The sequence below is a fragment of the Periplaneta americana genome, chromosome 6, assembly GCF_040183065.1.
Source record: "Periplaneta americana isolate PAMFEO1 chromosome 6, P.americana_PAMFEO1_priV1, whole genome shotgun sequence".
NCBI lineage: Eukaryota > Metazoa > Arthropoda > Insecta > Blattodea > Blattidae > Periplaneta > Periplaneta americana.
Genome location: NC_091122.1, coordinates 89,614,196 through 89,639,043, shown reverse-complemented (window position 1 = coordinate 89,639,043; position 24,848 = coordinate 89,614,196). Strand labels below are relative to the sequence as shown.

The 24,848-nt window shown below is 36.0% G+C and overlaps 1 protein-coding gene across 3 annotated transcripts in view; it reads left to right on the top strand.

Moving 5' to 3' along the window:
- LOC138701475 (uncharacterized) overlaps window positions 1-24,848 on the top strand; it is an 87,044-nt gene that overhangs the window by 50,670 nt on the left and 11,526 nt on the right. Inside the window, exons 3-4 of one of the 3 annotated variants that reach the window (XM_069828372.1) lie at window positions 2,416-2,502; window positions 7,214-7,264. In XM_069828372.1, the coding sequence (XP_069684473.1) occupies window positions 2,416-2,502; window positions 7,214-7,264 (138 nt within the window). Of the gene's footprint in view, window positions 1-2,415; window positions 2,503-5,593; window positions 6,831-7,213; window positions 7,265-24,848 lie in introns of those variants that run through there. The other 2 variants (XM_069828371.1, XM_069828373.1) reach the window with 2 other exon arrangements.

Here is a 24,848-nt window from a genome sequence, read left to right as displayed (position 1 = left end):
CAACCATTCCCAAGTTATTCGCCTTGGCGCATTCACCATTCTCCATGTTACTCATCTAGCAGATGTCTTTTGAGCTACAAGGAAACCTTCCTGGTACTTCCAACCGTTCCCAAGTTATTCTCCATTGCACATTCAGAGTTCTTCATGTTACTCATCTAGCAGATGTCTATTGAGCTACAAGGAAAATTTTCTGGTAATTTCAAACTGACTCAAGTTATTACTCATGTAGCAGATATCTTTTGAGCTGTAAGGAAATCTTTTTGGTGCTTCCAACCTTTCCCAAGTTATTCGCCTTGGCACATTAATGGGTTTCCATGGAAAATCTTAAATTAAGTAATTAAGGCACTTTCAGCGTTTCCAACTTTCAGTCCAGTATTATTTATATTTGTAATAAGTTATATTGATTGAAACAGTATACAGAAGAGTAAAAATCCATGGAGACAGTACCCTTTTATTTGTGAAATAATAATAATAATAATAATAATAATAATAATAATAATAATAATAATAATAATAATAATAATAACGAATTTGATTTAGGGTGGCGAGCGGACCCGTCACTAAAACCTCCAATCTGAATTAGTAGTAGTAGTAGCAGCAGTAGTAGTAGTAATAGTAGTAGTAGTAGTAGTAGTAGTAGTGGTAGTAGTAGTAGTAGTGTTTAACATAACTACGCTTTCAACTGCGGAAGTTATTCCGCGTCGAAATTTGAACGAGGACGAGTAATGACCAACGAATTTTTCCTGAAGCTCTCTAACAGAGAGAGAGGGTTTCTTATACGTGTCGCAAATCTACGACATGGGCCTTCCAATTTATTTCTCTCTCATAGAAAGCCATGCTAACAATTTTATCGCACTTTAAAATCCTTATTCAGTCGGTTTGGATTCACATACCTCAGATTCAATGGATAGCCTGATAATCGCGGGACGACTGAGGACGTCCCAACCTGAATGACCGGCTATTAGGCCTGAATTCAGGAAAATTACTTTACTCTAGAAATTACGTAATATTAAAATAATATTACTAGAGCTCTGATTTCTATGACATGCCACATTTTTATCCTGGTCTCTTTTTACAAACTTAAGTTAAATTAAATATATTTTTAGTTTTTCGGAATAAGACAACACGGTTTTTATTGGTCATATGAATGTATATTTTACCATATTTTAGCATTAAGTCATATTTTACCAAAAAGATTTGGAAAGCATATTTTTTTGTCATATTACAATTATTGTTTTCACAGTTCTCCAAGTATTATTCACATGTTTTGTGTCAATAATGACAGATTTTATTTGCGTTTGGTTATTAATTTTGGATTTCTTTTCTTAGAAATATTTTGTAGTTACATGAAGTCGTCGTCCTGGATGGCGTAGTCGGTATTGCGCTGGTCTTCTATGCCCAAAGTTGCGTGTTCGATTCCGGCCCAAGTCGATGGCATTTAAATATGCTTAAATGCGACAGGCTCATGTCAGCAGATTTACTGGCATGTGAAAGAACTGCTGCGGGACAAAATTCCGGCACACCACGCTGATATAACTTCGGCAGTTGCGAGCTTCGTTAAATAAAATATAATTTAAATTTAAATATATGAAGTCTGAAGGTAACTGAATTCGCCAGCATTAAGTTCACAGAACATAAATGACAAAAGAATGTTAGGAATATGGCCCGAATGTTGCTGGTTGGTCTCGTCTTCACCCCTCTCAAACATGTAACGCTGAAGCCCCTGTAAAAGAATTAAGTACTTAGTAATGAAGAAGGCAGACGATGGATTTTTCACCCCTCTTTTCTTCTTTTAGGGTGAATAGTGTGCCGTGGCCAATACAAGGCGTTAATATTCACAAAAACAATTTTGTAAAATGGTGAATAAAAATGTCTCCTAAGTAATTTTTGGACAATATTTAATTTATTTCGCGTCATAATTCGAAGTTTTATATCACAGTTTGATATTCTTTAGGGTATAAGTGCAAGCATATTTCCAGAGTCTTTTTTAGGTCGTAGACATCGGAGCCCAAATTATTATAATAATATGATTTGTGTTTCATTTTCCCTGACAAATTAGTGTGATTAATATTAAATACATTTTTCTTTTAAATAAGTGGGTACAGTTTTAATTTTCGAGGTGTTAGTTTTAAACATTTTGTAATGATTGCTGAAGAGAATATATCGAATATGGAATTTACGGAATCATACTTTGAATTTTGATGTCAGTAGCTTGACCACTACCTATAAATTTCAGTACTTCACTATATCTTTGCTTTCAATGTAAGCAAAGGAACTCGACGGAGAGAAATGTTTCGAAAACATTTTCATATTGTGGTATATGAAAGAATAAGCCAATGGGGATTGGAAATCTTGTATTTGAGCAAGCCGGAAATTTACCGAAGCTAAGCGAGTGATAACATTTCTTTCTTTCAGATGAAAGTAGATGGCACTCGGTCACAACGTGATCTACCTGGACCTATGCCGCAAGGTTTACCGGATGCATCTTCTCTACCCATACCGGTTTGTAACTTTAAAATTTCTGAGATGAAATAGTAGTGCCAGAAATTCCACAACTTTCTCGATTCACAGCGCTCTTAGTGCTTCAGTAGTTTCTTCACGGTCTCTAGACAGTGGCGGCTGATTGACTGAGGCAAGTGAGGCCGGGCCTCAGTCACTTGGCTTAATGAAACCAAATTTTGTGTTTTTATATAATGTATTAGTTATTTGAATGAAGTATATATGGCTGTAGAAGCATTTGAAAATTTTGTGATGTATATAGACCTGTTTTGCAGTAAAATTTGTTCCTGAGGCCAGAATCGCTCGTGCCGGGTTTGGCTTCTGAATTTCCTGTATTTTCGTGGGCTTTGAGCTTGTCGTAGCTGAGGCACAATTCGTCTGGCCTATGGCCTGGTCAGGTTTCCCTCCTGCCATCCATGGGCCGGCCTCAAGGGTAGAGTGGGTTGGGAATAGCAATGGTGACTTGTCTTCCTAAATAAGCCATGAATAACAAAAATTCCAGCTCTTTGGCAGGCAGGGACCCACACTATTCTCTCCCCTTATGTCTTAGTTTATGACTTAAGCTAGGGTGTTGTACTATTGTACTTCGTAGCACAGTAGTGAATCTGGGCTAATGTTATGTATTTTGAGAAAATATAAACAGAAACAATTGCGAGAAATAATGCCGGTGTGGTTAATTCATTGTTAGAGTGTCCTTTTTCGAGAAGAAATAATATTGAAAGAAAGGAAGTTTTAAATAAAGAGAGAGTCTACCGAGATACCTACGACATCGCTGACAATTTTTCTGACAGATAATCTTAAAACGCGAGTTTCTATTGTATCCTGGTATGGGCAACATAAATGGTTAAGTGGTCATGTGGTCCAAAATAAACTTCTCTGTTGGCCTTGTTCGTTGCTGTGAAGGGAAAAAAATAAAAAGAAAAGAAAGGGGAATTTCAACACATAATATGAGTTGCTTCATCACACTGAAATAATCACTGAAACTCACAGCATAACAGCTTATTTGGCGAGTGAAATTATTATTTTTCATTAAAAGTAGGCTAATAATAATAATAATATAGTAATAATGATATTAATAATATAATAACAATACCGTAATAATTAATATCATAAATAAACATTTGCTATCGGAGGCACTTAAACTAGTTGCATCTGGCCTCACCGAGGATTTCGATCACCGGCCGCTACTGTCTCTAGACCAAAGTGAAAGCATAGCAGTTCCATTTATTGAGTTGAACCTAGTAACTTCAATATTTTTATGTCTTGAGAGTAGACAGTAAGTGGACTAGGAAGGGAATAGACATAGCTCGTATGGAACTAAACAGTGACGAAGTGTAATCGTTTCTTGGTTTAGATATAGAAAGATTAAGACTCAATATTAGACAGTATTTCATTTTATTTTTTGAAATATTAATAAATCATTGTAGTTACTGTCTAATTCTCTGGCACATTATTTGGGAGCCACTGTCATAACTGCTGCTTTCCTGAGAACAATTGAACACAATCACTCCAAATCTGGACTGAAAGGCTGGTTTCCGAAATGTGATGGATTCGAATATTATATATGCAGGGAATAATTTCGTGGATTACAGTTATTAAGATAGCCTACGTAATTGTGGCACATTATGCACACTCATCCTCAATGTAATGTATGTATGTGTACAGTATGTATTTATTCACATTGTAAATGGGTAAATACCCGGTGACAGTGCCATGCATTTAGCAGCGCACCTGGTGACGAAAATGTTAAACTATGCAGAAAATATTCCTTCCCTCCCACCCTCATCAGGGAAAGAGAACAATAGGAATACAAGTGGAACAAGGTGAATATAAGGAACAAGGGAAATACAAGGAGAACAAGGGGAATACAAGTAAAGCAAGACGAAGGCAAGGAGAGTAAAGGGGAATATCAGGGAAAGAGAACAAGAGGAATACCCACTGAAAATTGTTACCGGAGCCAACAGGAAGATAAAAGAGACTATCTATTTTACACTACCCAATTAAAATATAACCAAACAGAGACAGAAAATAAAGCTAAAGGTTAGATAATTGGGATTGTATTCTTTGGGTATTTAGTGTTCCAATGGAAGTCTGCAAAAACTACTTAGATAGTTCAATTTATTATATTACTTTACAACACATTCCACAACACTATTTTTACAACATCCATAAACATCACTGTTTAACATATACTGCTTATACACACACTTAGTATCACTTTATGTCCACTCATTAGCAAGTTTCTGGCTGCCATCTTGTGTTCACGAGCATCGTCTGTTCGTCTCGAACGAACGGATAAATAGGGAACTGTGGGCAATCTAACTAACACGTAGTTCTAATGTTCACCACCCACGACGTCGGGCGCTGATCATCTTATTTGAACCCTCTTCCGTCAGATAGTGCTGACCACAGTTTCGCATCCTATTATATATTCATTCATGTCGTGGTGCTTAGCGGAGGAGAGGACCGACTAACGACTTCTCTGCTTAAGTGTTATAGAGGGATGAAAAAATAGGACGAAACAGAGAATGACATATCTAGGGAGGACAGCATCAGGGGAAAAAAAAATATATATATATATATATATATATATATATATATATATATATATATATATATATACACACACACACAAATTGGTCCTATCAATCTTACATACATCGAAACGCACTTAAATCTATATAATTATATGTCAACCCAGTAATAAAAAACATTTTACCAAACATTCGATTCCAATTATCACGCGTGGGCTTAACTCGATCTGATTGCCACTTTAGTTTAAACAAGTTGTTTTACGGGAAGATGAGAATAAGAACTGGGTAAAATAGGCTATAATGGATATAAAGTTTGGTCATAATCGTTTGAAATAATCTGATCACGCAGATGAAAATCTTACAGAATTGAATTCTTTTTGAAACCAGAAAGAGAAGCGCAGTTGTTTGGAAATGTGAAAGAAAATGTTAAAAAATGATATAAATGCATGACTGATTAGCAAAACGGAATCATTACAGATACCTGCTAAAACAATTTAATATGCAAAATAAGAGTAAGAAATATAGTAACCTGCATTATAAGTTTCTGTTTCCGAATACAGGGAGCAGACTCAATTAAGGGCATAGAGGCAGCAAGTGAAGCAGCAGGATCTGTACCTGACCCATCCCAAGCAGCTGGAAGTCCGACAAACTCATTGCCCGGCGCAGACATGCCACAGGTTCCAGGAGTCGGCGAAGCAATGGAGAATGCTGATAAGGTTCCAGGAGTCGGCGAAGCAATGAAGATTGCTGATAAGGTTCCAGGAGTCGGACAAGGAATGGAAGTCATGAAAATGGGGGTTAATACGGCACAAGAAATGGCTTCGGAGGGTGCATCAAAAGTGCCATCACCTCCAGTCCGCCGCTAGAATAACGAGGCAAATATTCAAGAATGGACTGTGCACTCGTAACATCTCATTCATTTAGAAGAACGGATGCGATTTTAAAAAGTATATACTGCGTACCTCATAAAATGCATTTTACGTATATATATTTTTAGTGCATGAAAAAGAGGTATGTAATATATTAGGTTTAATATTTTTCTTAAGGCACCGAAGCCAACAAATTACAGTAATTCTAACTTAGACTAAATTTTGTGAATGTGGAAATCTGATGCTTCTTCACGAAAATTGATATTACAAAGAACAAATGCAATACAGTAAAATAAAATAGTGAATTACAAGAACTGCTTTACTTAAATTTTATTCGGTTTCAGAAGCATCTACATGAACATAAATTTGCAATAAATATAAATAATAATTTACAAAAATATTTAAATAAACTTGAACAACTGTGTTTTATAAGTTTTGAATATTGAGATGGTTCTGCATGAACATGAATAAGTTACTTCAGTGCAATATAACAAGCACACATATAGAACACAGTTGTGAACAGCAAAAATGTACACTTTTAAAAACAGCGTACAATGATCACAAAAAATTTCGGTTCATTTACTTGAACACATGCAGAGAAATAAACAACAACATTATAATGAATGGTAAGAATGTTCGTACTTTAACTGCCTTTCACAAATGCAACAAATTAGAAGTCTCTACATTACAAAATAATATTTATTATTTAACTTATTTATGTATTTAAATTACATTAAAATTAATATATTATATTTCTAAAAAGTATTTATTCCCGCCCAAGTAATGCACTTGGGTCATTGATCTATAGTAATGTGTTTGTAAATGTTACACAATTATGTTATATCTTCTCACGTATAAATGTATATTTCAGATGTATTTGTCACATGTATTAAAGAATTGCTTATTTCAAGAGAAATGACAATTTATTTTTACAACGAGACCCCTTCATGCATTTCTAAACCTCACGTATTATTCATGATCTTTCATTCGTATTGGCCAATAGTTCCCCTTTGTTAACCCTCAGGAAACTTAAACCTTACACACTAGATAAATAAATACTTGTTCTCCAGAGACGTGGGTTCAGCATGATGCTGGATCTTCACCTAAGACAACATACGACATGACATGTATAACAGGCAAATGTGTATATTCGAGATGGGTTTCGACCCAGCAACATACTCTGAGCAATGTGAAAGTTAAATCTTAATCATTGATTTCGTAATGGTCAGTTGTAAAGTAATTTAACATTACAATTATATTTATGTTCAATACATTGCCTAATTTGATCAGTACTACAAACTTTTCTTTCAGGTTTCCTCAGATCCTGTCAAACTAGCAGATTCAAGTGACTTGGCACAGGGCGTAAGTGCTTTAATATCCTTCCAACCTTAGACACGTGTTAACAGATTTTACATATAGTTCTAGAGCACATCACGCTTATGTTTATGTTATTGGAATGGTACAATGGAAGTTGTATTTGCAAGGGACCAAAGAAGGGTCCGATTTGAGTATTCTGTTTCTTTTGTGATTCACCTTTTAAGTAGTACGGCCATCATCATCATCATCATCATCATCATCATCATCATCATCACTTCATTATTACTTGTAACTTCTTTAATGTGTCAATATGAGTAATTTACCTGGCTGACTAGCTTCGAAGTGATATTCTTCATTGTCCAAAGCCTAGTGAAGGTCCCGCGCTATCTTCTGGTTTCCTGTTGTAGTGGGATGTGTTCATGATTGTGTTGAACAGGGTGTATGTTTAGAAATTGAGTTGAGTGTTCAGGATGTGCTGGGGATGTGTTTTTGTATGTTTGTAAATTTCATATTGTTCTAGAGTGTCAAGTTTTTTTTTTTCGCTGAATGTGCAGTATTTACATGTGAGCATCTATGTTGCTGTAGTTGTAATTGAAGTTTGTGATGTGTTCTGCGTAGGTTGAATTGTTTATTATGGCTATGATAAGTTCCTTGTAACGTGTTTGAAATGATCTTCCAGTCTGTCCGATGTAGAAGTCATTGAAACTATTGCACGATAGTTTGTATACACCTGTTAAGTTTGTATTCATTTGTGTGTCTTGCCTGTGTATTAAGATGTTTTTGTAGTCTGTTTTGAGTTCTGTATGCAATGTTGTATTTTAGTTTCTTGAAAGATAATGAAATTTTGTATGTGTTCTTGTTTTCGTAAGTTAGTATTTTTTTTATTTTAGTAGGTTATTTTACGACGCTTCATCAACATCTCAGATTATTTAGCGTCTGAATGAGATGAAGGTGATAATGTCGGTGAAATGAGTCCGGGGTCCAGCACCGAAAGTTACTCAGCATTTGCTCATATTGGGTTGAGGGAAAACCCCGGAAAAAACCTCAACCAGATAATTTGTTCCGACCGGGAATCGAACCCGGGCCACCTGGTTTCGCGGCCAGACGCGCTAACTGTTACTCCACAAGTGTGGACTATGTTAGTAGGTTATGATGTATTTGTTTTGTTCTTGTGTTTGTGTTGCGTTTTCTTGTTTGCATTTATTCTTTCTTATGATATTGTCTATTATGTTGGAATTGTATCCATTTTCCTGTCTACACCTGTGGAGTAACGGTTAGTGCGTCTAACCGCGAAACCAGGTGGCCCGGGTTCGATTCCCTGGTTAAGGCTTTTCCCGGGGTTTTCCCTCAACCTAATATGAGAAAATGCTGGGTAACTTTCGGTGTTGGACCCCGGGCTCATTTCACCGACATTATCACCGTCATCTCATTCGGACGCTAAATAACCTAAGATGTTGTTAAAGCGTCGTAAAATAACCTACTAAAATACAAAAAATCCATTTTCCTATGATATGTAACTTTTTGATAGTAAGGTAAAGTACCCAAATAAGAGACACTTTTTTTTAACTGCTTCCCTATAAGTGAGGTTGGGAATAGATATTTTTAATCTTAATGAGTGGAATACACACAGCATTTCGTCCATTTTAGTCAGTTTTTATTGTTATTTTAAATTATAAAAAGAAGTAAAACTGGGAAATAATGATGTTTTGGAAAGAGGTTCCAAATAAGAGATACCTGTTATTTAAATTTTTTTTTTAACATGGACAAAAATTATTATAATTGGGTGAAAATTGAAGCAATATGTAATATTGTTAAACCATGTGGATACTTTAATAAATTCAGGAACATTTTAAAATTGAAGGGGTAAGTGCAACAGTGGTCTAACTCCTCTCAACAGCAATTTTGTTGTTTATTTGAAATTGTTCCAAGTGAAATTAATATGGTTTACGAAAATAACACGTCTGTCAAATTGGACATGAATGTACTAATCTTACTTAGGCTACTATTGCTAACGTTAATATTTTGCTAGGGAAAGAAAAAATGATAGGATATTAAACTTCGATCTCCATATTTTATATTTAAGTTGATTACACTTATTTTGCGACCCCTTTAATTGATACAATTTTTATTTCGCTGTATTGAGCAAGTTGGACAAATAAAAATTCTTCATCAGTGCCGCAGTCTTCGTGTGACCAACGACGACATTTTGAACACTGAGTTCTCCCCCCTGGGCCCTGGTGTCCTCTGAAAAAATCGAGTGCAAAACAAGCACTCTCCATCATCATAATTTTCTCCATATTCCGAGTCACTAGAGTTAATTAATTGCATTTTCACATCGGATTCTTCATCACTGGACGAACTCAAGCAGTGCTTCTTGGACTGAGCTTTTCTGTGGTTTTTGTTGTTTTTCGAACTTCTTGCGAGCTCCATCTTTTCTTTGTTTTTCCTTATCTGAACTCTTTCTCGTTTGTTTCTGATAAAGAGTAGATATTATGATAGCTCCTTTCCTGCCCGGAATACTTTACATGCGACTTCACACTGGTTGAAGCTTGCGGCTCTTGAGGTAGTTGTTGCTGCTTCTGTAACTGTGATATAACCAAAGTCACCGTTTCTGACACGTGAAATAAGTAATGGGAACGTTGAGAGCGAATAACTTATCTTTGCCACAGTCTGTGGGCATGAAAGCTGACAAATGTGATTAGCAGATTGTTGACGTCTTATATGTGTTTATGAGATGGTACCACTCTCAGCCAAAGTGGTAACAGATGCCACTGACTAGACAATGTACTCAAGGACACATCCCAGACATGCAAAGTGCGAGTGTCTTGCCTTTGACGCAGTCAGTGGCCAATAAGACTGACAACTCTGATTGGGAGATTGCTTTCGTGACGTGTTGGGTGTTACCTTTCTCAGCTACACTGGCAACAAGTGCTCAGTGACTGGTTTTTTACTAAAGGACAAGCGCCACAAACGCTGGCACTGGCTGTAGTGGCAATATTTACACAGGTCCAACGAAATTTTCTAAACCAGGAATCACAATTAAATTTAATAGTTTTAATAATTGCACAAGATTTTTATTTGAAATATGCAGGGAATATTTTACGAATTACGCACTTATGTTTTGATGTTTAAGTAAAGTAAATATTGTCAGACTAGCCAATTTTAATTGATTTTAGCTATTGATATTATTGACATCTCAATGAATAATTAATAATTTTGGTCATTAATAATGATAACTTATAATTTAAATTAGTAATTTCTGTAATGAATAATTGTGGACAATGGATAATTAATAATTGACCTAATTCGTAATTAATTTTAATTAATAGTTCAATTAATCTTTCATTGGTTCTTACGTAGTTTATGTCAGACATACTGACACGACTAGAAGCATTAACGCCTTTCGTCATCTCTGAAAGGTGAGCATTATAATAAAACCAAATAAGGGTTCTAAATAAGAGATACTATCTCTTAATAGGACCCCTAGGTATCTCTTATTAGGGAACGGAATAAATAAAAATGAAATAGCTACCCAAGGTCATAAATTATCTTTATTATTAGCAATCTACCTTATTATATACAACATTTTCCCAGCAATTTTATAAAATTAATAATACATTTCTTGTACCTTACACTAACTGCTGTTCACTTTCTCAACAAAAAACATCAAAAAGTTCAAAATGAGAAAAATTACTTTTCTTGCTCTCAGCTTCGTTGCTTACTTTCAACTGAGGTTAGACAAAGAACACAGCGTCTTAGAAGCACAAACATTGATTTCCTATAGTTGTCGAGAGATGGCAAATTATACCGGAAAAATTAACAATGTATCTCTTATTAGGAACCTGTGTCTTATTTGGGTACTTTACGTTATGCATTTCTTCCTTATAGTCTTGTTAGGTCATAGGAAGGTTGAAGAGTCTGTGTATCATGGGACTAAATGCTGCGTGTTTGTATTGTGTGGGGTGATCGGAGGTATTGTGTATGTGTGTTACCATGGCAGTGGGTTTCCTATATATTTTGAACACTGAATACAATATATATTAATGGGCAGGTATCATTTAAGCTACGCTTATGTTTGAATCGAATCCACAAAAAAACAATCAGTATAGTGCAGTGAAGCGTTAAAACGTTCAATCAAGTTTTTTTTTTACCGCTACTAGCGGTACGGATAAGAAAAGTAAAATATATGACACCGTGGCTGATGTTTCGTAAAGGAAAACGTTAAATTGTTCAATATTGGGTATATCACCGCCACTTCGTAGCAATTACTTATTCTATTTTTGCTCGAGGAAAATACTTGTCTTTTACGAAAACACTCACCCCTGACATTTCATTGCAACACCGAATTATATTTTAATCAGTCTCGAATTGAAACGTTCTAAGTTAATGCACTAAGCAATTGCTCTTACATTGTACTTACTTACTTATTTACTTACTGGCTTTTAAGGAACCCGGAGGTTCATTGCCGCCCTCACATAAGCCCGCCATTGGTTCATATCCTGAGCAAAATTAATCCATTCTCTATCATCATATCCCACCTCCCTCAAATCCATTTTAACATTATCTTCCCATCTACGTCTCGGCCTCCCCAAAGGTCTTTTTCCCGCCGGCCTCCCAACTAACACTCTCTATGCATTTCTGGATTCGCCCATATGTGCTACATGCCCTGCCCATCTCAAACGTCTGGATTTAATGTTCCTAATTATGTCAGGTGAAGAATACAATGCGTGCAGTTCTGTGTTGTGTAACTTTCTCCATTCTCCTGTAACTTCATCCCTCTTAGCCCCTAATATTTTCCTAAGAATCTTATTCTCAAACACCCTTAATCTCTGTTCCTCTCTCAAAGTGAGAGTCCAAGTTTCACAACCATACAGAAAAACCGGTAATATAACTGTTTTATAAATTCTAACTTTCAGATTTTTCGACAGCAGACTGGATGATAAAAGTTTCTCAACCGAATAATAACAGGCATTTCCCATATTTACTCTGTGTTTAATTTCCTCCCGAGTATCATTTATATTTATTACTGTTGCTCCCAGATATTTAAACTTCTCCACCTCTTCAAAAGATAAATTTGCAATTTTTATATTTCCATTTCGTACAATATTCTGGTCACGAGACATAATCATATACTTTTTTCTTTTCGGGATTTACTTCCAAACCTATCTCTTTACTTGCTTCCAGTAAAATTCCCGTGTTTTCTCTAATCGTTTGTGGATTTTCTCCTAACATATTCACGTCATCCGCATAGACAAGAAGCTGATGTAACCCGTTCAATTCCAAACCCTCTCTGTTATCATGGACTTTCCTAATGGCATACTCTAGAGCAAAGTTAAAAAGTAAAGGTGATAGTGCATCTCCTTGCTTTAGCCCACAGTGAATTAGAAACGCATCTGACAGAAACTGACCTATACGAACTCTGCTATACGTTTCACTGAGACACATTTTAATTAATCGAACTAGTTTCTTGGGAATACCAAATTCAATAAGAATATCATATAAAACTTCTCTCTTAACTGAGTCATATGTTTTTTTTTAATCTATGAATAACTGATGCACTGTATCCTTATACTCCCATTTTTTCTCCATTATCTGTCGAATACAAAATATCTGATCAATAGTTGATCTATGAGGCCTAAAACCACATTGATTATCCCCAATAATTTCATCTACATATGGAGTTAATCTTCTCAAAAGAATATTAGACAAAATTTTGTACGACGTCAACAAAAGTGATATTCCTCGAAAGTTATTACAGTTAGTCTTGTCCCCCTTCTTAAAGATAGGTACGATAATGGACTCCTTCCATTGTTCGGGTACAATTTCCTTTTCCCAAATAGCAAGTACAAGCTTATAAATTTCGTTAGATAATGCGCTTCCACCCTCTTGTATTAATTCTGCTGGAATTTGATCGATACCTGGAGACTTTTTTTCAGATTTTCTATCGCAATTTCGACTTCTGAAAGTGTGGGTTCGGGTATAAATGGCTCGGCAGTTTGTATTTCAATTTCGTCCCGATCATTTCTATTTGGCCTATGTATATTTAGTAGTTGTCCAAAATAGTTTTTCCATCTGTTCAGTATTGAATGAGCGTCTGCAAGCAAATCACCATTGTCATCCTTGATCACGTTTACCCTTGCCTGATATCCATTCTTGAATTCCTTTATGCCCTTATATAAATCTCTAATGTTTTTATTCTTCCTATTTGTTTCTACCTCATTCAGTTTTTCCTTCAAGTATTCTCTCTTTTTATTCCTAAGCGTACGATTTGCTTCCCGTCTTATATTCAAATAATTATCTCTATTAACCTCAACTGGATCCTGTAAGAATTTGAATTTTGCCTGTTTCCTCCTTTCTACTACCATGCACCAATCTTCATCAAACCACGGTTTCTTTTTCTTAGTTTTATAATAACTTGTGCTCTGTTCAGCTGCAATTTTGATATTATCTCGGATATTGTCCCACACACTATTAACATCTAACTCTTCCTTAGCTTCGTCGGAAGTTGCTAAAGCAGCAAACCTATTTGAAATTTCAACCTGATAACATTGCTTAGTTTCGTCGTCCTTTAATTTCAGAATATTGAATCTACTAATATTAGTTTGTTGCTCTACTCGCTTAGCTACTGATAGTCTTCCTCTTAATTCTCCAATTACCAAATAATGGTCAGAAATACAGTCTGCCCCCCTGAAGGTTCGAATGTCCACTGTACTAGTATGTCTTTTTTTTATCTATCAAGATGTGATCTATCTGGTTATGTGTCAATCCATCTGGAGAAGTCCACGTATATTTATGTATATCCTTATGGGGGAATGTTGTACTTTTAACAATTAAATTTTTTCATGTGGAAAAGTTGACTAACTTAAGTCCATTGTCATTACTAGATATGTGTAGGCTCTCTTTTCCAATAGTCGGTTTAAAAATATCCTCCCGTCCTACTTTTGCATTGAAATCCCCCAATAAAATTTTCATGTGATATCTAGGTATCTGATCAAAACTGTGTTCCAATTCCTCATAGAAGCTATCTTTTATATGGTCGTCTTTCTCTTCTGTAGGGGTATGAGCATTTATAACTACAATATCACACCATCTACATTTAAGTACTAAATATGATAACCTATCACTGATAAATTCGATCTTTTTTACTGCTGATTTTATTCTTTTATGAATAAAGTATCCTGTTCCTAATTGGTGATTATCGTTTCCTTCCCCATAATACAACAAATAATCTCCTATTTGTATAATGCCGTTCCCATCTAACCTAACCACCTGTACTCCCACAAAGTCTATTCTATATCTAGCTGACATTTTGTTACAAAGAAAGGTCTTTATTCTCTTAAGTGATGAAAAACATCTTTCAGGCTCAGTGGTGGTCTTCGGCGTTGTGATTAAGATCTTCGATAGTTTGATTTTTATTTCACATAATGACTTTTGTAAATTGTTTGTTATGATGAACTGAAATTATGTTTTTTAAAGTCTGGTATTTTGTGTACAACACAGACCTCTGTTTTAGCTTTTGCTTACCTATCATGATGTAAGCCTGAGTAGCAACGTTAAGTACTTTCTCTGGAATATTATTCAAACTTGGATGAATCTAATAATTTCACCGCTTCTAGAATATCTAATTCTTGAAAACGAACACGGGCTTCTCTTAAGTGATGAGAAACATCTTTCAAGCTCGAAGATGTTGTGATTAAGTTTTTTGATAATTTGGTTATTTCACACAATGACTTTTGTAGATCGCTGGTTATGATGAACTGACGTAATGGAACAGCTACTTCAAAGTTCGTAAAGTCTTATCTTTTATGTACAACATAGAGCTCTGTTTTTGGCTTTTGCCTATCTAATATGATGTAAACCATGGTAGCAATATTAAGTACCTCCTCTGTAAAATAACTAGAATATTCTTCAAACTCGGATAAATTTAATAATTTCGCTGCTTCTAAATTGTGTAATTCACGAGCTTCTCCTTGTATCACACACTTCCTTTGCATCATTACGTCAGTATGAAAATTTTGGGAGCTTGTTTTCTGCTCTTGTTACTGATGAAACTTCTGAGTCAATTTCATCTTCTGAGTCTTTTAATTTTTAATAACTTGAATAATATATAAAACAGCGCTTTTAACTTTGACTGCACTCACTGATCTAGCTTGTATGCGGTACTCAGTGGCTTAATGACTAGTATTGTCAGGTTGTGCCGGCTATGAATTTCTTAGATACTCAACCAAGGAGTCTTTGTATTCGTACACCATATTTACTGTTCGAGACTTAAAATTCCATCTCGTCGCTGGCAAACAAGAATCCTTCGTGCCGCCACTGCTTCTAACGCTGACTGTCGTTCTGGACATCTTGAAAATAAAGCAGGAAACACCGATAAATTAAGCAACAATAACCTTGACGACTGATTGTATGAAGTGGCCCGTTTCGTCGTTAAATTTAATTGATGGGCACAACAATTGATACAATGAAAGTTGGGTCAAGCTTTAATTTTCGCCTGCACTCCACCCCATCACAACTCATTACACGGGCATCATCATACGGTATGTCTAAGTAATAATTTTTTGTGGCGTGTCTTTGAATAGTGTATCCTTTTTATCCAAAATACATGTTGTAAGAGCACCTGCATTTTGTCATTTTAGATTAAATAACCCTAAAATATTTATATGGATCACCATTCCTCTCGTAGCGAAATACTAATACTGAGTTCTTTCGGAAACATCAGTCGTTTCTTCTATTATTATAGCTACAAACTCGGTCTCCTTCATTGCTTCTGCTATAATCTCTCGACAAGTTTAATAAATTTACTTAATAGATTTACATGATTACCTTCCTTATTATATTTCACTGAACTAACTATACTAGAAATGAAATCCACTAAACTCCAGAAAACGTCAGGATTTTCAAAAGTTTAACTTCCGTCATGTTCCTTTAAAGCAAGTTCAAAGGCACTGTAATATTTTATATAGTCAGCAATTCTAGACAGAACAAACATGTGTTTCTTCACTTGCTGGTTGCGATTGACCTTCTCATCATAATAAGAGCGAATTAATAATGTCGTAATGTTGACAATGCCGAAAGGATTGAGATCTGAGATCCAAAACATTATTGAAGTGTTTGCATTTCCTGCGAGTTTTCTTAATTAATATAATAAGAAGTTCAAGGTCTGTCACATCCCCTTCACTCCAGGCATCACTGTTTTAAAAAAGTAAGCAAGGAAAAGAGAAAAAACATCCCTAAGTTCACATCCATATACACCCATCTGTTTACATATTCACTTCTCTTTCCTCCACCTATAGCTTTCTGTATTAAGTTTATATCTGGAGTAAGCCTATCCAACAGTTTTATTTACACTTTTAATTCATAGCTCTAATAGAAAAAGGGCTTTTAAACAGGCTTCCCACTTTGTTTGCTCTGTAGTAACAAGCACAACGTCAGGAAATATGTTAAAATACGTGGATAAACTTCACACCTCTCATCTCACAACTCAATGCCTTACTGAAGAGCGACGAACTCGGGTCTTGCAATGGGAAGTTAGAGTCATAATATCATAGTTTCCTCGCACATGCGTGCAGAGTATTTTCAAACTGTCTTCACTTTCGTACCACCAGCCTGTATCATTTCAACTCTTAAAACACGTTGGCTCGGAAGACGTAGTCCTACTCAACTCAACATAGCTATTGAGAAAAAGTAAACTGTTTGACTATTTTCATTTATAGGCGACAGGGGCGTACGGAAGGAGGGTTACCGGGTTTGACTTCTCCCCTTAAACTTAAAAGAAATGCATATATTTCAATATATTGGATTGATTCCATGGATTTCCATGTTATGTAAAGTATCTAACCTATCACATACAAATAACTGTTGACTAATATAACTTATATATATATATATATATATATAAGGGTTGTAAATAAAGTAGCAACATAGACAGCACGAACATATTATTGAACTTACTTGAAAAATACATTTACATCCCTTTAATATAATCACCAGCGTGTTCCTGTATCTTTTGCCAAATCCGTGGTAACCGATGAATGCCGTCAGCGAGGTTGTTTCTGTTGGTCTCTATGTTGGACTGCCCTATTCCATGTAACACTGATGTAATGTCTAGAAACGTCTTGCCTCTAAGTGATTCTTTCAACCGTAGAAACAAGTCGTAGTCAAGGCATGGCAAATGATAACATCTTTTATATGCCACTATCAGCATGACTTTCACCGTAGAGGGTTCATATCGCACTTTTTTTGGATGTGGTTACGGTAGTGCATCGTTGCCATAAGCTTCAAGTAACCCTTGATGACATTGGCGTCCATTTTTAGAACTGACTACCTCGATTTTTATCCACGATCGCTGCTCATACTTAGTAAACATGCTTTAGAGGAATTCTATGTATTGTGGGTCCCTATCACCACGGCATGGCGCGTCCTTAGGTTGCGGATAGAGGAGACGGCCTCTAGATATGGAGTGTAGCTGCGAACATATTGAATAAGCAGTCATGGACAGCCCATAAAGGGTGGGCGAAGGGCTAACAACCCATCACCGTAAAAAACAGCTTGTTACGAATCCTTCAAATAAGCCTCGGAATGGGACTGATTCTCTGGCACGACTACAGCAAAGCAATAATGTTTTGAGATTTGGTACATGGAACGTAACTAGTCTTTATAGAACAGGAGGGGTAACATTAGTAGCAAAAGAACTAGCTAGATATAGAATAGACTTTGTGGGAGTACAAGAGGTTAGGTTAGATGGGAATGGCATATCACAAGTAGGCGATTACTTGTATTATGGGGAAGGAAACATTAATCACCAATTAGGAACAGGATTCTTTGTACATAAAGGAATAAAATCAGCAGTAAAAAAGGTCGAATTTATCAGTGACAGGTTATCATATTTAGTATTTAAGGGTAGATGGTGCGATATCGTAGTTATAAATCCTCACGCCCCTACAGAAGAGAAAGACGACCATATAAAGGATAGCTTCTATGAGGAATTGGAACACACCTTTGATCATTTGCCTAGATATCACATGAAAGTTTTATTGGGGGATTTCAACGCTAAAGTAGGACGGGAGGATATTTTTAAACCAACAATTGGAAAAGAGAGCCTACACATATCTAGTAATAACAGTGGAGTTAGGTTAGCCAACTTTGCCACATCAAAAAATTTAATTGTCAAGAGTACAACATTTCCCCATAAGGATATACGTAATATATACTTGGACTTCTCCAGATGGAATGACACACAACCAAATAGATCACATCTAGATAGATAAAAAAGACATACTAGTATAGTGGACATTCGAACCTTCAGGGGGGCAGACTGTAATTCTGACCATTATTTGGTAATTGGAGAATTAAGAGAAAGACTATCAGTAGCTAAGCGAGTAGAGCAACAAGCTAATATTAGTAGATTCAATATTCTGAAATTAAAGGACGACGAAACTAAGCAACGTTATCAGGCTGAAATTTCAAATAAGTTTGCTGCTTTAGCAACTTCCGACGAAGCTAAGGAAGAGTTAGATGTTAATAGCGTGTGGGACAATATCCAAGATAATATCAAAATTGAAGCTGAGCAGAGCATAGGCTATCATGAAACTAAGAAAAAGAAACCATAGTTTGATGAAGATTGTTCCATTGTAGTAGATAGAAGGAAACAAGCAAAATTGAAATTCTTACAGGATCCAATTGAGGAGAATAGAGATAATTATTTCAATGAAAGACGTGAAGCAAGTCATACATTTAGGAATAAAAAGAGAGATTACTTGAAGGAAAAACTGAATGAGGTAGAAATAAATAGTAAGAATAAAAACATTAGAGATTTATATAAGGGTATAAAGGAATTTAAAAACGAATATCAGGCAAGTGTAAACGTGATTAAGGATGAGAATGGTGACTTGCTTGCAGACTCTCATTCAATCTTGAACAGATGGAAAAACCATTTTGGGCAACTACTAAATATAAATAGGGCAAATAGAAATGATCGGGACGAAATTTAAATACAAACAGCTGAGCCATTTATACCGGAACCTACACTTTCAGAAGTCGAAATTGCAATAGAAAATCTGAAAAAGTACAAGTCTCCAGGTATTGATCAAATTCCAGCAGAATTAATACAAGAGGGTGGAAGCGTATTGTGTAACGAAATTTATAAGCTTGTACTTGCTATTTGGGAAAAGGAAATTGTACCCGAACAATGGAAGGAGTCCATAATCGTACCTATCTTTAAGAAGGGGGACAAGACTAACTGTAGTAACTTTCGAGGAATATCACTTTGTTGACACCATACAAAATTTTGTCCAATATTCTTTTGAGAAGATTAACCCCATATGTAGATGAAATTATTGGGGATTATCAGTGTGGTTTTAGGCGTAATAGATCAACTATTGATCAGATATTTTGTTTTCGACAGATAATGGAGAAAAAATGGGAGTATAAGGATACAGTGCATCAGTTATTCATAGATTTCAAAAAGGCATATGACTCGGTTAAGAGAGAAATTTTATATGATATTCTTATTGAATTTGGTATTCCCAAGAAACTAGTTCCATTAATTAAAATGTGTCTCAGTGAAACGTATAGCAGAGTCCATATAGGTCAGTTTCTGTCAGATGCGTTTCCAATTCACTGTGAGGTAAAGCAAAGAGATGCACTATTACCTTTACTTTTTAACTTTGCTCTAGAAAATGCCATTATGAAAGTTCAGGATAACACAGAGGGTTTGGAATTGAACGGGTTACATCAGCTTCTTGTCTATGCGGATGACGTGAATATGTTAGGAGAAAATCCACAAACGATTAGGGAAAACACGGAAATTCTACTGGAAGCAAGTAAAGCAATAGGGTTGGAAGTAAATCCCGAAAAGACTAAGCATATGATTATGTCTCGTGACCAGAATATTGTACGAAATGGAAATATAAAAATTGGAGGTTTATCCTTCGAAGAGGTGGAAAAATTCAAATATCTTGGAGCAACAGTAACAAATATAAATGACACTCGGGAGGAAATTAAACGCAGAATAAATATGGGAAATGCGTGTTATTATTCGGTTGAGAAGCTTTTGTCGTCTAGTCTGCTGTCAAATAATCTGAAAGTTATAATTGATAAAACGTTAACGGTTGTTCTATATGGTTGTGAAACTTGGACTCTCACTTTGAGAGAGGAACAGAGATTAAGGGTGTTTGAGAATAAGGTTCTTAGGAAAATATTTGGGGCTAAGAGGGATGAAGTTACAGGAGAATGGAGAAAGTTACACAACGCAGAGCTGCACGCATTGTATTCTTCACCTGACATAATTAGGAACATTAAATCCAGACGTTTGAGATGGGCAGGGCATGTAGCACGTATGGGCGAATCCAGAAATGCATATTGAGTGTTAGTTGGGAGGCCGGCGGGAAAAAGACCTTTAGGGAGGCCGAGACGTAGATGGGAAGATAATGTTAAAATGGATTTGAGGGAGGTTGGATATGATGATAGAGATTGGATTAATCTTGCTGAGGATAGGGATCAGTGGCGGGCTTATGTGAGGGCGGCAATGAACCTCCGGGCTCCTTAAAAGCCAGTAAGTAAATAAGTAAGTAAGCTTTAGAGGAAATAAAAATATTGCTGTACATTTAACCACGCACAATAACAACATCTGTTGTCATAGCAACCTGTTTTATCATTCAATATATCGACAATATCCCCACTACGGTCACCAGTTGTCTCGTATCGCATACGAATGCGCATAACCCATTCACGACAGTGTTGCCACTACTTAATTTACAACCAATATATATATATATATAATTATTATGTAAGTGTAATAATGACACAAGCATTTTTATTATACAAAATTAAACACAAGTTAACATATATTAAAAATTGGATGGCTGTGAAAAAATTACGTTTCAAAGATTTTATAAGGTTATTCATGGATATGGTGTATTAGAACATACAGAGTGAACCGTTTGGGTATGATAAAATAGAAACGCTGTTAAACATTTAGTACTGAATTTTATCTCTTGAAACTTTGTGTATATAGCATTGAACGATGGGAGATTTCTCAGAACTCTACATGACCTCCATTTCGCACCCTGCACAACTCATGACGGTGATGCAATTCAGCCCATGTCCGTTGTAACATAAGAGGGGTGATTTGTTGCAAATCTTGAGTAATTTTTACCCTCTGGGTTTCTGTGAATAGACAGTGTCTTTAACAGAATCACACACGAAAAAGTCAGGAGGGGTTAGATCTGGAAGTTTGGCGGCCAAGCAATTGGTCCATCACGACCACACAACATACGATTGAAAATGACAAACCTCCCATACCCAGTGAGAGAGTGCACAATCTTGCTGGAATACAATGTTCATATTGTTGTCTTCCTCAAGTTGTGGTAACAGAAACAACTGCAACATATCCAAGTGAGATCCATAACGTAATGTCTTTTCTGCAAAGAAGAATGATCCATACAATTTACTGCGGCTCACTCCACACCATACGTTAACTTTTGGACTTGACCTTTCAAGCTTGTAGGAGACATGGATTTTCTCTTGCCCAAATAATGCATTTGTGTATGTTTACACTTCCGCTGACATGAAAAGTCGCTTTATTTGTAAATATTCATTTGTTTAAGAAGCCGTCATCTTCTGCAATCTGTTGGCACACCATGGATGCAAACTTGGATGGAGCTTCCATGATCCTTATCGCGTAAGACTTGTGGACGTTGTTTGTGACATGAGTACAGTTTTAGATACTTTCGAACAGTACGCTGACAGGACATATTACTGTATATGGTAGAGCATCTCTGCTGGCAGCTGTCTGTAAGTTTTCGTAGGTCCCCTTGTCATGGCTTCAGAGATATCTGCTTCTTGTACTGGGTTTCGCCTGCGACCATCTGCAATTTTTTTCTTAATCACAGAACCTGTTTCTACAAATGTTCGATACCACAACATTATGGAATCGTATTTAGGCACATTACACACATCGTACTCACGTCGAAATTCTCTTTGAACTCGTTTAATACGCTCAAATTTAGCATCCCAAGGAATACATTGTGTCCGCTGTTGATTTTTAGTAGCTATTTAAATCATCTACGATTTTTATTTCACATTATGCATTGTTGCTTTTCATTCTTGCCATGTATGGAAACTCCATCTAGTATATACAGTCACGAAGCTCAATACGTAGGGAATATGCATCCATAGATAGTTGCTAACCACTAGGATCGCTACTATCGCCTCATCACAGACAATGCGAAATAGTACCGGCACAGTCTATTGTTCCTAGTACTCTCAACAACTCAAGCTTCGTGACTATTACTAGCAAGAAATTTCTCATACTATCATAATAATTTATTAATATTATCCACACCCAAACGGATCAGTCTGTAGTATATGTAATATTAATAAATATACAGTAACATAATAATAATAATAATAATAATAATAATAATAAAACACAAAATTTAAAACATTGATAATATAAATTGTGAACAATTTTAATAATGATCCCCATAGACAAAATTGTTGGTACGTCACTGATAGGCGCATAGTTCGAAAGAAAAAGTGATAATGAGGCAAATAAAAATAATTACCTAGTGAGCTACAGCTCATTACCTCATAAGGAACGGATGCCCCTGCCGCTCATATATGAGTATACATGTTCAGACATCGAAGAGTTCCAATAATGTTATTTGATTACCAATCTTGTTTAGCGTACTCTCAGATAGTTAATTGTGTTCCTTCTGTTCAGTAAAAATGCGACAGAAATACGAACTTGGGATTATATAATTATAGAAATTATAGTAAAGTTGAACTATTCGTTAGAATCATAACATACTTTAATTTTTAATCCGGAATTGTGCTCGGACGTGTGTTCGATTTCGACTTGGACTGATTACCTGGTTGGGTTTTCAAAACGGAAAGATCTGAAATGATAAATTCTCTTCTTTATCATCCTTGGTAAGGGCGTAAACATCAACTAAGAGACTTAGGCACGAATGACCCGTTGTGCACCCCATAAACTAGAAATAAACCCAGGAGACCGCAAGTGATGGCCAACTTCACGATGCTACTGGGTTTCATTTCCTGAATTTCCTTGTGGGACAACATGACGTGTTTCCCGAGATATTGATACCTGATACAGCTCAAATCTGGACAATCCAACAAAATGTGAGCTAATGAGGTGATGACTCAGCATTCATCTCACATTTCCTGCTAATATGTATTCAGTTTAGCCAACTGTCCGAAGACAGGTTTGAACCTCTTAAGTGACACTAATAAGTCATCACTCATGAGGTAAATAAGCCAGGAGACAGTAACATATTTCACTAGTCAGACTTCAGATGCATACAAACAATTGTTCTTCTTCTGACACATATCGTCAAGTCAGATGTATTGTCTGATAATAATATATGTGCATATCAGCCAGAACCTCAAACAGAGGTAACCCATATAATGTAGGTGCACTTTCAGATGGCAGTGTTCGGTCAGAAGTCCGGTTGTGGAACTTAGGCTTTTTTTCCAGAGTTAAAAAATTTATTTAATTAAGTTAGATCTTGATTCTCCAAAAATGGGTTTCATCTTTCTCATGACTGGTTTAGATCCCCAGGCTATCAGGAAACTTTTCATCAGGCTGTCCTTCATAGCCTATTTTAATGTCCAGTTAGAGATATCGATACAAGGTTCCAGGCTATAGTATCGGATTGTAGTTACATAATTGACAGTAAAACTGCTTGTCCATTGTCTTACATCTTAATACAGGGGTTCCCAACCGGAGTGTGTCGCGAAATTTTATTCTATCCATAAAGTCTCTTTACAACGAATTTATTATTTACAACGAAGATTTTGATATGTTACATTTTATTTTGAGACAGACTTTATCAATGAAACGTGAACACCTGCAGCAATGCTCAGTTTAATTTTTCTGCCTGGCGATAATTCGAATGAAAGTGAAAACCTGCAACAGTGCTTAGTAATTCGTTTGCACTTCCCACTTAGTAATAAACAGAGTTTAGAATCGTCAGAGCATATTGGTCACTTTCAGTACATACCGTACGTGTCAGCGGGTAATTGTGTGACTATTTTTTGTGCTTTATTTAGATTTTATCATGGACAAATGTTTAATTCGAAAAATGCAATCTGAATCAAGTTCTGAGTTAGATCACAAATAAAGTGAGCGAAAATTCCCTTCAGGGTTCACAAAAAACGTACCTATTGCGTTTCGTTAATACAGTGATGAATAGTTGCAATATGGCTTTACGTGGCGTTGAGATGAATATAAACAAAATCTCGAGTGTCTTATATGCGGAAATGTTTTGTCACATCTGTCGATAGTGCCGAATAAACTAAAAAGAAAATAATCATTCTCATGTAGCTTCAAAACCAAGAGAATAGTCTGAATGTCTTTTGAAGTCACAGGAAAAATCCTCTAGTGCGTTAGTAAAACGCATTTCTGTTTCTGACAAAGCTCCTGGATGCTTCATGTGTAGTTTCTGAGTTAATAGCTCAATAGGAAAAACCTCATAATATTGGCGACAAACGACAACCGACAACCCAATCTTCAATCCGGGAGGCTAATGTCACTAGAGGAGGACACCGTTCCTCCTCTTACCTGGCCTACTGGAGGCATCACTGAGACCCAACCTGGGTCGGA